The sequence below is a fragment of the Vulpes lagopus genome, chromosome 6 (assembly GCF_018345385.1).
Source record: "Vulpes lagopus strain Blue_001 chromosome 6, ASM1834538v1, whole genome shotgun sequence".
Classification (NCBI taxonomy): domain Eukaryota; kingdom Metazoa; phylum Chordata; class Mammalia; order Carnivora; family Canidae; genus Vulpes; species Vulpes lagopus.
Genome location: NC_054829.1, coordinates 22,829,077 through 22,842,994, shown reverse-complemented (window position 1 = coordinate 22,842,994; position 13,918 = coordinate 22,829,077). Strand labels below are relative to the sequence as shown.

General features: G+C 47.9%; 1 protein-coding gene across 6 annotated transcripts in view; it reads left to right on the top strand.

Annotated features, from left to right (window-relative positions):
• The window catches only part of ADCK1 (aarF domain containing kinase 1), a 112,770-nt gene that overhangs the window by 37,910 nt on the left and 60,942 nt on the right, over positions 1 to 13,918 (top strand). For 5 of the 6 annotated variants that reach the window (XM_041759703.1, XM_041759702.1, XM_041759706.1 and 2 more), the window contains one exon: positions 8,276 to 8,479. In XM_041759703.1, the coding sequence (XP_041615637.1) occupies positions 8,276 to 8,479 (204 nt within the window). The remainder of the gene's footprint in view (positions 1 to 8,275; positions 8,480 to 13,918) is intronic. The other variant, XM_041759705.1, reaches the window with a different exon arrangement.

Sequence of the window (13,918 nt, the reverse complement as noted above, 5' to 3'; positions counted from 1 at the left end):
CCAGACATTGAACATCATTTTGGGTTTTAGGTATTTTTGTATTCTTATAAATAACCTTCAGCTTTGTTCTGGGACAGTGCTATAACAAGTGGCTCAAGAATTACAAGATTTTCCAGTCTGGCTGGTGGAAGTAGGTCCTATGTGAGCACCACGTACTCTTAACTCTAGTCTTTCTTGATCTTTTTCTGGACTCAGGTGGTTTCCTCATGTGCATGTGCTGAATATGTGAGGTGGACCCTCCACACATCTTCATTGCTCCTCCTTTATATTGCTCTCTCCTCTCCAGTACTCTGTCCTGTGTGAAGAAGCCTTGTTACTTGGCCTTCCTGGACTCCCAGTTCCATCTCCCCAACTCAGGGAGTTCTCTGGGCACTTCCTGGCTTCCCTTTCCTGATGCTGAGCCTGGAAACTCTTGATGCAGTAAACTGGGACAGTTATAGGGTTCACCTTGTTTGCCTCCCATTGCTCAGGAATCACTGTCCTAACTGCCTGGTATCCAGTTCCATAACAATCATTGTTTTATAAATCTGAAAAAAAAATCAGCTGGACTTTTGTGTTTGTAGAGATTGTTGAAGGAGGGATGATTAAACAAATTTCTTCCCCATTATTGACATAATACATATGAGTATTAAATTTGGAAAATACAGAAAAAGCTTTGAAGAAAAAAATACCTTTGTGATCTCACAGTCTAGAGATACCACTGTTTAGGTTTCATTACATTTCCTTTGAGTCTTTATTTTTTGACTAGAATTAATCAAAAACCCTTGTTTTGGGGTCTGTCTCTTACATCCTCTTTCATTGTCTCTCTCTTTTTCCCCTCATATCATGTGGGGTCTGCATGTGTGTCTGTCGCTTTCCTCTGTGAGTCACAAACACCCCTAAACTCCATTGGAGTTTATTGCTCAGTTCTGATGGGGAACCTGTTGATTCAGTCTGACTTTGGTAACTTTCTGCTGAGTTTGGAGACCAAAGCCCATGTTCCTGGGTATTTAGACATGAGTTAGGAATTGCCCTCTCTGGGCCTTTCTTTGCTCCATCCCTCCCAATCAATAATTAATCAGCACTGGGTTGATCTTATTAGCTATTCACTGCCCCCTTCTCAAACCCCGAACCAAGCTAGCTAATAACAATGCTTTTAATTAATATGAGGCAGATTAAAACTCATTACAGCAAGGTTATTGGTAATGAGATAATCATAAGGCAAGTTATTGAGCTGGGAGTGGAAATGAAGTTGGAGGAGGGGCAGGGAGGCCATGCCAGCTGTTCCTACTGTATTTTGGCAGGGACAGAAGGAGGGATGTCAGGCCTCTGCAGTGAGGACATGCTGCAGCCACACACCCACTCAGCTAGTACAACCTAGTGCTTGGTAAAGGCAACACATGAGTCAGTGAGCAGCTGAGTGGTTGGTATTAGGGTAGTAGAAGAAGTAGACAGGCCTTTGGGGGCAGAGAACCTAAAGTCAGTGTATTTAGTAGAATAATGCTCTATCACTATTTGCATTTCTTATGCATGGTTGCTATGCCATTTAGATGACGGAGCATGAAATTAGCTATGGTTTCTATTAGATTGTGGTCCAGACTTGTTGGTCTGAAGAAAGTATAGGGAGTGGATGGGTCTGGGAGTGTTTCTTTCTCTCTCTTTTTTTTTTCTTCTTAAATTTTATTTTTCTAAGAACATTGGTTCCCCCCTGGCCCTGCCATCTTTTTTTATTCATATATTGAGCACTGACTGTATGCTAAGCCCTGTGCTGAACTCTTTTTTTATGCATTGCTTCATGTGGCCATCCCAGTGATAGTTACCATTGTTCTCCTTTTACTAATGAGGAAACTGAGGCCCAAAGTTAGGGTTATATGACAAGTAAGTAGCAAAGTAGGATTTGAACCCAAGTCTTTTTGGTTCCAAAGCCAATGCTGTTAATCCTTATGTTTTACAACTCCTTCTTGTATTCAAGATTGAGCATGGCTTTTGTTGGCCTTTTAAACTGTATGCACTTGATTCAGCTTCCATGGCCACCCTCGTGCCAGGCTGGTCCTCTCTTCAGCACATGTCATACTTTGGAGCTACTGGGCAGCTACCTCTATTGCCTGCCATTGGTGATTCCAATGTCATGGGTATGTGTCCACCCCTTGGTCTGGTTTGTAAGCTCCTTGCTCTTGGAGACCATCCTGGCAATGCTTGCATCCCCATGGTGCTCGTACATGGAAAAATTCAGTTCATGCCTGCCCCCTGGCACATGGTTGAACACACCAATGTCTCACCCTTTGCTAATTCTGGGAGCTTGGAAATGTCACTGAACCTCTCTGAGATTATTTTGTCATACTTTTTTTTTTTTTTAAGATTTTATTTATTTATTCATGAGATCCACTGAGAGAGAGAGAGGCAGAGACACAGGCAGAGGGAGAAGCAGGCTCCATGCAGGGAGCCAGATGTGGGAATGGATCCCAGGACTCCAGGATTAAGCCCTGGGCCAAAGGCAGGTGCTAAACCACTGAGCCACCTAGGGATCCCTATTTTATCATCCTTAAAGACACATATTGAGATCCATTTTACAGAGATATTGGGCAGATTTAAAAACAGTAATAACCACCTTTATTTCAGCTTTTATTGTAGGCCAGGAGTAGTACTTAGAACAGGGCACTAAAGAAATGGTTATTTATTACAGTTGTTACTGATTGATAAGCCTGAGCTGTCCAATATGGGAGCCACTAGCTACATGTGATGATTTAAATTATTTAAAATTAAGTAAAATGAAGAATTCAGTTCTTCCATCACACTAGCCCCATTTTAAATGCCCGGTATCTAGTGGTAGCTGGTGGGTGCTGTGTTATTGGACACTGTAGATGCAGAGTATTTCCATCACTGCAGCAGGTTCTTTTGGACAAACCTAGAATCAACTAGTTTTTGTTGACTGGCATGTCCTTCCTGGGGTCTCTAGGCTTGTGCAGGTGCACACCCAATGATGTATAGTATGCATGACTAGATTCAGGAGAGTGCCGATCTGGAGATTCTAGAAGCTTTTACCTTTTCATTGAAGCACAGTCCTTGTTGGGGTTAGAAAGTTTCCTGGGTGGGAGAGAACTGTGGGTTCCCCATGAATAGTCCCTGCTGTCAGCAGACACAGCCCCTTAAGGAATCAGATTAGGGAAGTGAATTCTAAAAGGAGGGTTGTTACTAAGCAGCAGTTTCTTGAAAGTTTGAATGGGACCTGCCTTCTGAATCCAAAGGACAGGGAAGCCCTAGAAGCTGGAGCTGAAAAGGGACCGCGGAGATCAGAAACCCTACCCTGTTCTTCTGCGTTTGTGTTTTTTGGCCTTAAAAGAACATTAAAAGGTTTTGATGAATGACAGTATCCCTCACCACTTGTGTGTATGTGTGTGTGTTTATTTAGAAGCTAGTTGAAGGTGACTTTGGGGCCTCTTTAGTTGAAATGTGGGTGCCATTTTCAGTAGATGCTGACTCAGCTTCATGGGTGATGGTTTTGTGAGTGTATAACTCATAGTTGTCATCAATCTACATTTATGGCTCCTGCACAGCTTTCCCTGAGGTACACAGAGCGTACAGGGGACACACATGGTCTCTGCCCCTATGGCTGATGTGCCAAATGATTGGTAAGTTGGAAGTCAACCAGCTTTCCTGGGCTTGTGTGACCAGAAAGGGCTCCCTGTATTGTCCACACAGTGTCTTGAAGGTGACCATCACTTTGTGCCAAGAGATACCCTACCAAGGCTCCAGCTGCAGGTGATGGTCAGTAGGCTGGTGCTTTCCTTTTCCCTTTTTTTTTTTTTTTTTTTTCAATCTTTCAACTGATATCATCGAGGCTGGTGCTTTCTGAGGGCCGCCAGTGGCAGAGACAAATGAAGGTGTGAATCCAGTCTAAAGAAAACAGTGGAGTAGGTCTTCAGCACACAGATACATGTTGCTGTATTGTCCTCCTGATCTGAAATGGTTTTTTTGTTTGGTTGTTTTTTTTTTTTTTTTTTTTTTAAGACACATTGAGAGGTAGAGACACAGGCAGAGGGAGAAGCAGGTTCCCTGTGGGGAGCCTAATGTGGGATTCGATCCCAGGACTCTGGGATCACACCCTGAGTCAAGTCAAAGGCAGATGCTCAACCACTGAACCTGACATCCTTGAAATGCCCTTCTTTTTACCCTAATTTATTCAGATTTGATTTCAGGGACCAATTCCTTGTATCCATAAGGGACCAATCATACCAGTATCTGGGGAAAACTTTTTTTTTTTTTTAATTTCTGAGATCTTTATTTCACATTGATTACTATGTAAGTAAACTGCAGAGCATACACTGTATTAAAAAGTTTTGGGCAGCCTGGGTGGCTCAGTGGTTTAATGCTGCCTTCAGCCCAGGGCATGTCCTGGAGACCCGGGATCGAGTGCCACGTCAGGCTCCCTGCATGGAGCCTGCTTCTTCCTCTGTGTCTCTGCCTCCTCTCTCTCTCTCTCTCTCTCTCTCTCTGTCTCTCATGAATAAATAAATAAAATCCTTTAAAAAAAAATAAGTTTAGAATGGAATCCATCCTTTTATTTTCTATTTATTAAAGTTTTTATTTAAATTCCAGTTAGTTAACATACAGCATAATAGTAGAGTTAGGTGTACAATGCAGTGATTCAGTACTTCCGTACAACACCTGGTGTTCATCACAGCAGGTGCCCTCCTTAAGCCCCATCACCTGTTTCCCCCATCCCTCCACGCACCTCCCCTCTGGTGACCATCAGTGCCCTATAGGTATGGGTCTGTTTCTTGGTTTGCCCCTCTCTCTCTCTCTCTTTTTTTTTTTTCCCCTTTGCTCATTTGTTTTGTTTCTTAAATTCCACATATGAGTGAGATCATATGATATTTGTTTTTCTCTGACTGGCTTATTTTACTTAGCGTAATACTCTCTAGCTCCATTGGTATTGTTGCAAATGGCAAGATTTCATTCTCTTTTATGGCTGAGTAATATTCACACATACATATGTATACACACACACATATATATCTCACATCTTCTTTATTAATTCATCAGTTAGTGGACACTTGGGCTGTTTCCGTAATTTGGCTAATGAGCTAGTGTAGATACTGCTGCTATAAACATTGGGGTGCATGTATCCTTTTGAATTGGTATTTTTGTATTCTTTGGGTGAATACCTACTAGTGCCATTGCTGGATCAGAGAGTAGTTCTATTTTTAACTTTTTGAGGAACCTCCATGCTGTTTTCCAGAGTGGCTGCACTGGTTTGCATTCCCACCAACAGTGCAAGAGGGTTCAAGTGGGGAAGACTTAACAGAAAAGATTATTAACTGGTAAAAAGTAGTAAGCACACAAAGCAGCTGCTCTCTCTTGGGCTGAGGGGTCGTGAACAAGGACAGAACTCAGCTGAGGGCCTCCCACCTGCAAGGATGAGGTGGAGGTCTGCCCAGTGCTGAGGAGACCCAATGGAAGGCACGGTTGAGGGGAGAGTGGACTGAGTGGCAGTAAAATTTGTAGGAGGGTGTGACTGGAGCTAACATATAGGAGCAGCCTGCTGCCTGGTCAGCACACTTGCTGGAGGGTGTGGGCCTCAGTGAGTCCATCACAGGGGCCTGCTGAGTAATGGGGAAATTTACTGGGGATGGGCTGTTCTGGGGGGGCCACCCCTAAACCACTGGCCTTCTGGCTGCTGAGCTGAAATGCCACACTGACACCTCGAAGGGAGCCACCTTTCCCTCCGGTAGCCTCAGTGTCCCTCCAGAGACACCTGTAGACAAAGCTTAATAAGAAGCCACCTGACAATGGAGAAATGACAGGGTGCAGCCCTAGGATCACAGTGTGGGGCGGAGAAGGGCGGATTTGGAGCCTGGAGGCCATAGTCTGAGCAGCATACACCCACTTGCATCCTGTGAGTGAGTCTTTCCTCTAATTCCAGCTCTCTTGGGTCTTGCATCTGAGCTCCTGTGGTTCTCAGTGTGATCCTGTTGTTGCAAGTCCCTCGGTGTGTGCAAGCGGCTCAGTCGCGTCTTCCCGTGTGGTGGAGGGCATGCAGCCGGCCTGCTGCAGGGCCCAGTGAATACACAGTGGCTCAGGTCTTTACTGGGCAGGGTGGGGAAAGTGGGGTGTGTCCTCATCTCACCTCCCAGCCCTCTGCTTCCATGTGGCCTTGACTCCAGAGAAGCTTTGATGTGGGGGGTTGAGCGTGTGTCCTTGGGGGAGAGGGCAGCTGAGTGGCAGGGCAGCCAGCTGTGAGTGTCCAGCTGGATGTGGGCTCCAGTCATACCGTACCTTAGGGAATAGTGGGTTGTAGATGCCTGTCCACTCCCTCTTATTCTGCCAATGACTATGATCTCTCCTCTTCTGGGCTGGAATTTGGGGAATGATTATTTGAGCTACAAAAAGTCATTTGTTCACACCAGCCTGGACCTTTGCTTTGTGAGAAAATGCCTGGTTCCATGTTTGACCATGTTTGCCTTCTTTCTCACTTCCTCAGAACCAGGGCTTGGGCATGGCCTTACCCGGCCATGGCACTGATTTTCTGACACCTGCCACTGGTCAGCTGAGTCCCCAGTTCCAAATTCTTAAAGTGATTTCACCACCTTTTCCCACAATCTTTCATCCCATCTAAGAGCATCTTTCTCTCTTCATTCTTAGGATTAATTTCCTTCTCCCTGCACCCTTCCGTCAGGGAAAAAAGACTCTCTGTGGCCCAGTTGGGACCAGATATCCACATCAAGGCTGGAGAACTCTGCCCAGCGGGATGGAGTCATGTGTATTTAGGGCTCCCCAAGAGTGCACTAGGGTGGGGGCAGCGAGGTGTCCCCCAGAGCCAGTAGTGGATGCCCACAAGGACCTCAGGACAACTCCCAGTGTCCTGACTCTGGAGTCTGGGGCATCTACTCTGCTGTGGTGGGACAGGGCAGGTGGGATCCTGGCTGCTGGGACAAGGGTGTTGAGGGCTGTAGTGTTATCTTCTTAATTTCTAAAGTAGCAGTTTTCTGGGCAGCCTGGGTGGTCAGCGGTTTAGTGCCGCCATCAGCCCAGGGCCTGATTCTGGAGACTGGGGATTGAGTCCCACATCGGGCTCCCTGCATGGAGCCTGCTTCTCCCTCTGCCTGTGTCTCTGCCTCTCTCTCTCTTTCTGTGTCTCTCATGAATAAATAAAATAAATACTTTTTTTTTAAAGTAGCAGTTTTCTGTATGGTCCACTTGGCAACTAATTGTATAGGATCTTTAACTGTTTCTTCCATCCTTGTTGCCAAAAGTTATTAAACTCCTCAGGTGGTTCATTGCCTCCAGTATGAACTTAATTATGTTGGCATCTTCCATAACACCTAAGAGAGTGTAAATCTATCATGGATGTTTATCCCTGTTGGTTGATTTCATGGGTACAAGAGGTTCCCACAGGGCACTGGGCTCCCTTACCTTCTGTGTGTGCCCATGGCTCTATCCTGCCTTAGAAGCCGTAGCTTCAGGAAGGCAGGACCCTTGCAGGTCCAAGGGTCCTCAGCTGAGCTGGAGTGATAACTGGGGGATACACAGCCTGGGGGGCAGGGGGTACTACCTCCCAGCTCTGGAAGGACAGTGGGCATGCAAGTTAAGGCTGCCCTGTCGTAGGTAACCTGCCCAGCTGCCTACTCTGTGCACCTGATGTTTCCCAGTAAAACTTTTCTTCCAGTTAAGAGGAGTCTCCTGCTTTAAAGTTTGCTGAGTTAAAAGTGCTCTAGGTTTGGAGCATTTTCTAGACCTTCCTTTGACCTTTATTAGCTATTTATTCATAAGCACCACATCTGAGTTTCTTATTTTTAAAGATACCAGTACCTGACTCCCTGAACTGCTATAAGGATTAAAAGAAATAATGCATATGAGCATGTTTTAGAAACCGTAGATCTCTAAGCAGATAGTGTTATTAATATGTCTGAGGCTTGGGTGACACATACATTAACTCAGTGTACCCTCAAATGAATCATTAGTAGATTAGAATTGTTAAAAGCCTTGAATGAAGGCTCTGGTTCCTGGGCCAGATGAATCTCGATGGAAAGAGGATCAGAAGCATCGGAGCATCAGCCATATGAGGGGGCTGGCCTCAGGATGAGGCTGGAATTGACTGCTCTAGGTACTAAGACCGAAGGAGAGCATGGAGGCAGTCGGTGAATGAAGCTGTGTGTGTGTGTGTGTGTGTGTGTGTGTGTGTGTGTACTCTGAGGAGCGAATCAGGGTTTTCAGACAGAGGGGGCAAGCAAAGGGGGTGATTTCCAGTGGGCAGTGGGCACTCATCCCTCTCTGGCCCTGGCCTGTCTCCCTGCAGGTGCACCTCCGTTCTGCCAGGCGTCTTTGTGAGCTCTGCTGTGCCAACCGGGGCACTTTCATCAAGGTGGGTCAGCACCTGGGGGCTCTGGACTACCTGCTGCCCGAGGAGTACACCAGCACGCTGAAGGTGCTGCACAGCCAGGCCCCACAGAGCAGCATTCAAGAGGTCCGCCAGGTCATCCGTGAGGACCTGGGCAAAGAGGTAGCCGCCGGGGCTGGGCCAGGCCGGGCTGGGTCCTGGGATGCTGTGCTTCTCAAAGGCACCAGCAGTGCTCTGGCTGCGGGGTGCTGGTGCTCTGGCACTGGAGCGGAAAGGGGACTTCACGGCAACTTTCAGTAGGGAAATCGTAGGGGTTAGAAGGAACCTCTGTGGCCCTGAGTACAAAAGATTAGTTGAGGGGGATCCCTGGGTGGCTCAGCAGTTTAGTGCCTGCCTTTGGCCCAGGGTGTGATCCTGGAGATCTGGGATCGAGTCCCGTGTCTGGCTCCCGGCCTGGAGCCTGCTTCTCCCTCTGCCTGTGTCTCTGCCTCTCTCTCTCTGTGACTATCATGAATAAAAAAAAAAAAGAAAGAAAGAAAAAAAGATTGAACCATATGAAGTTGTTGATATGTGGTTGTTTGGGTTCTGCAATGTAATGTGATTCATAGGGATCAACCTAATAATATCCGTTAATTATTGAGATTCTACTGTGTGAGAACAGCTGTACTGTGTTCCATGCATTATCTCACCTCATCCTCTCTGCAAAAATAGGAGGTAGGTACTGCTTTTTATCACATTTTGCAGATGAGGGAATAAAAGCTATGTGGAGGAGATTAAATGAAGGGCAAACCCAATTTAGGGTTCGAGTCAGGAGCAAGGCCACAGGCCAGGAGGAGCAGGCTGAGGACAGAGGGACCCCAGGCAGAGGGGACGGGATTGGCATGGCACAGGCCCCTGCGTGGCTTTGCTTCTTGCCAAACTGTTGGCCTCCTGCTTCCTATAGCACGAGATTCACCCCCAAATTAAAACTAAATAAATCACGGTAATAACAGTGTGAAGTGCATCATTGCTGGCATGTGGCAGCTCAGTGGGGGCGGATTAAAGGAAAGGAAGGCAGCAGATTAACCCTTGGAGGTCGACTTGTCTGTGGAGGGCTGGAGGGGGTGGCAAGGGCAGGTCAGTGGCCCCCTCTAAGCCAGAGTGCAGTGAGATGAAAAGTTTGGGATATCAGCTTCATGGTGGGCCCACTCAGCTGGCAAAAGCTCTTTGGGGTTAATAGATTTCATCTGCATATTCAGGGCCTCTTCTTAGGTCCCCCTGGCCATGTGATCCTGAGTGTGGGGGCTGTGGCTCCTGCCCCACAGGTCTCGAGCCCTCTGAGAGAGGGAGGCTGATGTCAAGGTCACAGTTCTGAGGGGGCGTCCTTCACAGCTGGGAAGCTCAGCAACCTCTGCTTCCTTACCCCGGCCCCCGCAGGCACACAACTGAAGTCTCTCTTCTCCCCCTTCCTCCTCCTTCCTCCTGGGAGATGGCATTTGTTCCCTGGTGACACACTTTCTCAGTCTGTGGGTGGAGGGAGGGGCGAGGGGCTGTGTGGGAAGCAGGGTAGGTGGATGTGGGGGTGTGAGGGCGGGGAAAGTCACTCACTTTGCACTTCCCTCCTCCTCCCGCCTCTCCTGTGACACTTCGTGGGGAGCAGCTCTCCCTGCCAGGGAGATGTTTGAGTGGATCCCACTGACTGTGGGCTCTGTGCCTGCCCTGGGACACTCAGTGGAAAGCTCTGTTTTGTCCCTGGTTTCAGGTTTCCATCCCTGGTTTTCCGACACTGTCATGTGTGACCATCTGCTGTCTAGGTTCAAGTTCTTGGGTGGGCTCTGAAGACACTTGGAGCTCAAAGACCTCATTGCTGCCCCTAAATCTCAGACTGAAGAGCAGAGAGGGAGGCCAGAGAGAGCCTGAGGCTGGTGTGTTCTGGCTGCCCTCGTTGATTGCATCTGTGCCTTTTGCAGATCCTTCCCATCAGCAGAAGCCTGACAGGGGTCACTGGTGTCCTCATATCAGTCCCTGCCCCAGGCAGAGGGGGCTGGCCCTGAGTGAGCTTGCATCTCTTGTAAACCCTATGATTTACATGTGGTTTTGAATCAGTGTGAATCCCTGCACAGCAGCCTGTGCCATCAGTGTGGAGGGGAGAGTGACACAGGGATGTGTGTGGCTAGGGGTTGGGGAGGGGCCACAAAGCTAAGGCAGGGGAGGGGTGTGAGCCACAGCACGAGGCCTCAGATCTTCTGATTATCAGGCCAGTGCTTTGTTTCCCATGCAGCAGAGCTTCTGTTTGGCAGAAATCTTTTGGAAATCTGCTTTCTGTGTCTGTATGTGTGTCTTGGAAGTTTCTCAGCTAGTGTTACCAGAAAGAAACTTGCCCTTTTCCCTTTAATTTTATAAGTTAGAAGGACAGGTTCTGGGAAGCAGTTTGAAGCCCGAACTCTAGAAAGGTGGGGTCATTTCTGGTGACTCCAAAATGACCTGGGTCTGGAGTGGGTTGGGAATTGTCTCCACCTGGTCGCTTAACTGCCCTTGGGACTGGAGGTCTAGGTGCAGTGCCGACCTTAGCCAGCAGATGGCGCCGGAGCTTGAGTGTCAGGGAAGGACGCTGAAGGCTTGGCCCTTTCCAACATAGGGGAGCCCTGACAGGTGGCTGAGACTGAAATCTTTCTTCTCCTGGGCATGGCCCATGCTGTGGAAGGAGCCCAGGCTGACACCTTTGCACCCTGAATGGGGCAGACACGGGCCTAAGCCATGAGGCTCTTGACCACCTTGGTTCCCAGGGTTCTTGGCCTCCTGCCGGAGGATCTGCTGGAGGGTTCTGACCACCAACCCGCCCTTACACATTCCTCTTCTGGAGGAATCCTCAGAGGCACAAGCAGCCCGTAGTTCTGTGTTTTGATACCATTTCCTTCATTTTCCATTCTTTATCTCTCTCTTTGTTGTCCAAGCAGCTGGTATTTAGTGAGGAGGGGACAGTACTGGAAGCTTTGGGTACAGCCAAGGATGGGTAAGATCTCATTCCAGCCCTTGTAGTCTGGGGTCATTGGGAGGTACACGTCACTGTTGTAGCTGGCCATGTAAGAGCCCACAGGGTTTATAGGAAGAGAGAGAAATAGAGAGAGAGAGAGAGAGAGAGAGAGAGAGAGAGAGTTCAATTACATTGGGTGGATGGAGGCTTTCTGAAGCAGGTGGCATCTGACCCAGGCTCTCAAGGGGGGTGGGATTGAAAAGTGGAAGTTGGAGGGGGGGACATCTGAGTGATGAGGTGGGCTAAGCACAGGTACAAGCCCTGGGAAGTGTGAGTACAGAGGTTGCATGGTGAATAGTCTTGTTGAATATGGGGTTCAGGTTGGTAAATAGTGGAGTTGAGGTTGCAAAGTTGGTGCTAACATCATATTTTGAAGGGCCTCAAATGTTATTTTTATAATGTGAGCCTGAGGGAGAGGAGAACGTGGAGAGGGACCCAAGCAAAGGAGGATGGAGCGGAGCCAGATTTTCTTAGCAAGGTGGGGGATAAGGTCATTTTTTCCAGGTGGGGGAAAGGGAAGGGGTGGGAGGTTTGAGGTGGGTGGAGAGCTTGGGGAGAGGAGTTATGGTGGGACTTAGGAAGAGATGATGGAACTGTCAGCTGTACTGATACAGTTACCTGTGGTCATAGACATATATCCCTCCTCCTACCCCCTCCCTAACACACACACACACACACACACACACACACATCTGATCTCAGTACAGTATATTTCAATAAATGATCCAGTTTTGTTTGTTGTTTTGGGATATACTTGTGTCAGATTAAGTTCTTTCTAACTGTAAAATTCTATGAAAAACTGAAGGAAATGAGATCAGCTGCCAGAGTGATGCACAGAAATACCTTTGTTAGGGGCACCGCTTGTACTGGTGTTGGAGAATTGGTGTTTGGCTGCTGTACTCTGAAACAGGTTGGTTTTTTTTTTTTTTTTTGACTGCAGTATTAATTTCTGACTCTTTTTTAAAAAGACTTATTTATTTTAGAGAGAGTGTGTGCATGCATGTGAGTGGGGGGAAGGGCAGAGGGAGAGAATCTTAGAGCAGACTCCCCACTGAGTGCAGAGCCTGACATGGGGCTTGATCTCAAGACTCATGAGATTATGGCCCATGAGATCATGATCTGAGCCAAAACCAAGAGTCAGATGCTTTACAGACTGAGCTGCCCACACGCCCCAAAAGTCTACTGATTTAAATGTAAATCTCATTCAAAATCATCCTCACAGAGATAATAGAATAAAGTTTGACCAAATGTCTGGGCACCATGGCTCAGCCAAGTTGACACATTAGATCATCCATCATGGTTCCCACATGGCCCTCGTCAGGACTACACATTTGTGCCCTTGGTCCTGATCGTCAGGCTTTCTATTGAGACCTGGAGGTGGGCAGGAGCTAAACTGCTTGCTGATTTATTGGTTGTGTGATCTTGGGCATGTGACTTATCTCCTCTGAGTCTCGTTTTCCTCGTCTGTAAAATGGGGATAATAACAGTATGCGCCACATAGGGTTACTGTGGGGATTAAATAAATTAATGGACTTGGAGCATATAGTAGAGAACAAGTGACCAGCAAATGGTAGCTCATTTCCGTGTTATGCTGGATGCTTTGTAAGCGTAAGGAACCGAGATTCTGAGAGACTTATAAATGGTAAAGACATGGGACTTTACACCAGGCTTTCTGATAGCTGGTATGGTTCTCTGTCCTGGATACTGTTTTGCTAGCAAGAAACAGAAAAAATTCTCCTTTCTCTTTCTAGATGATTACCTAGGGTTCCATCTGTTGGTCAGCCCCTTCCCTCCACTGCCTTGGCAGTCTGTCCCCTGGGCTTCTTGAGCATGGGTCCAGAAGTTGGTGGTTGTGCTATGTTCCAGACCCAGCCTTCCACTGTGCAGGATGACAGCTGGACTCTGCCTCCCTTGTCCTGGAGGAGCTGGGTGTGGGCGTACGTGGGGACGAACATACCCTGGATTGGACTGGAGCGAGGGACATGGTTAGAGAGAGGGGCTGGAGGAGCCGATTCTAACCTGGGGGACCCATGACTGGCAGACTTCCCCTCCCTGGTGACACAGGCCTCCATCTCATATTCCTTGCTGCCTTCTTTCCAGGGCTAATCCAGTTTCACCCTGCCCTTCTCTTATTTATTCACAAATATTTATTGAGCATACCTGTGTGCCAGATCCTGTGCCAGCCCCTGGACATCCCCGCCTCTTGGAGTTCTTGCCTGTGTTCTTGCACACTGGCAGGGGCCTGGCGGAGGCCCACTCAGCCTTACCATCCCTGGCTGCTCCGCTGCCTGCAGCTGAGGACCACCAGCTATCTTTAGATTGGCTTCTTTTGTCCTGAGCACAACCTTTGTTCTGGCGTCTGGTTTCTTTGTCTCCCCAGACTGTCCCCAAGACGGCTGCCATGTGAGCATTCTGGGAGTGGAACAGAAGGAGCTGGTGGCCACAAAGATGTGGGTGGGGGGGACTGGGGGGCAAGGGAGAGAGATTCGCCTCCTCCGGGCTTCCCAGCAGCTCTCAATAAAAAATACATTTATATTAAAAACATAATGAAGAATAAAAAAACATTTTCTCCCCAATAATACTGAACA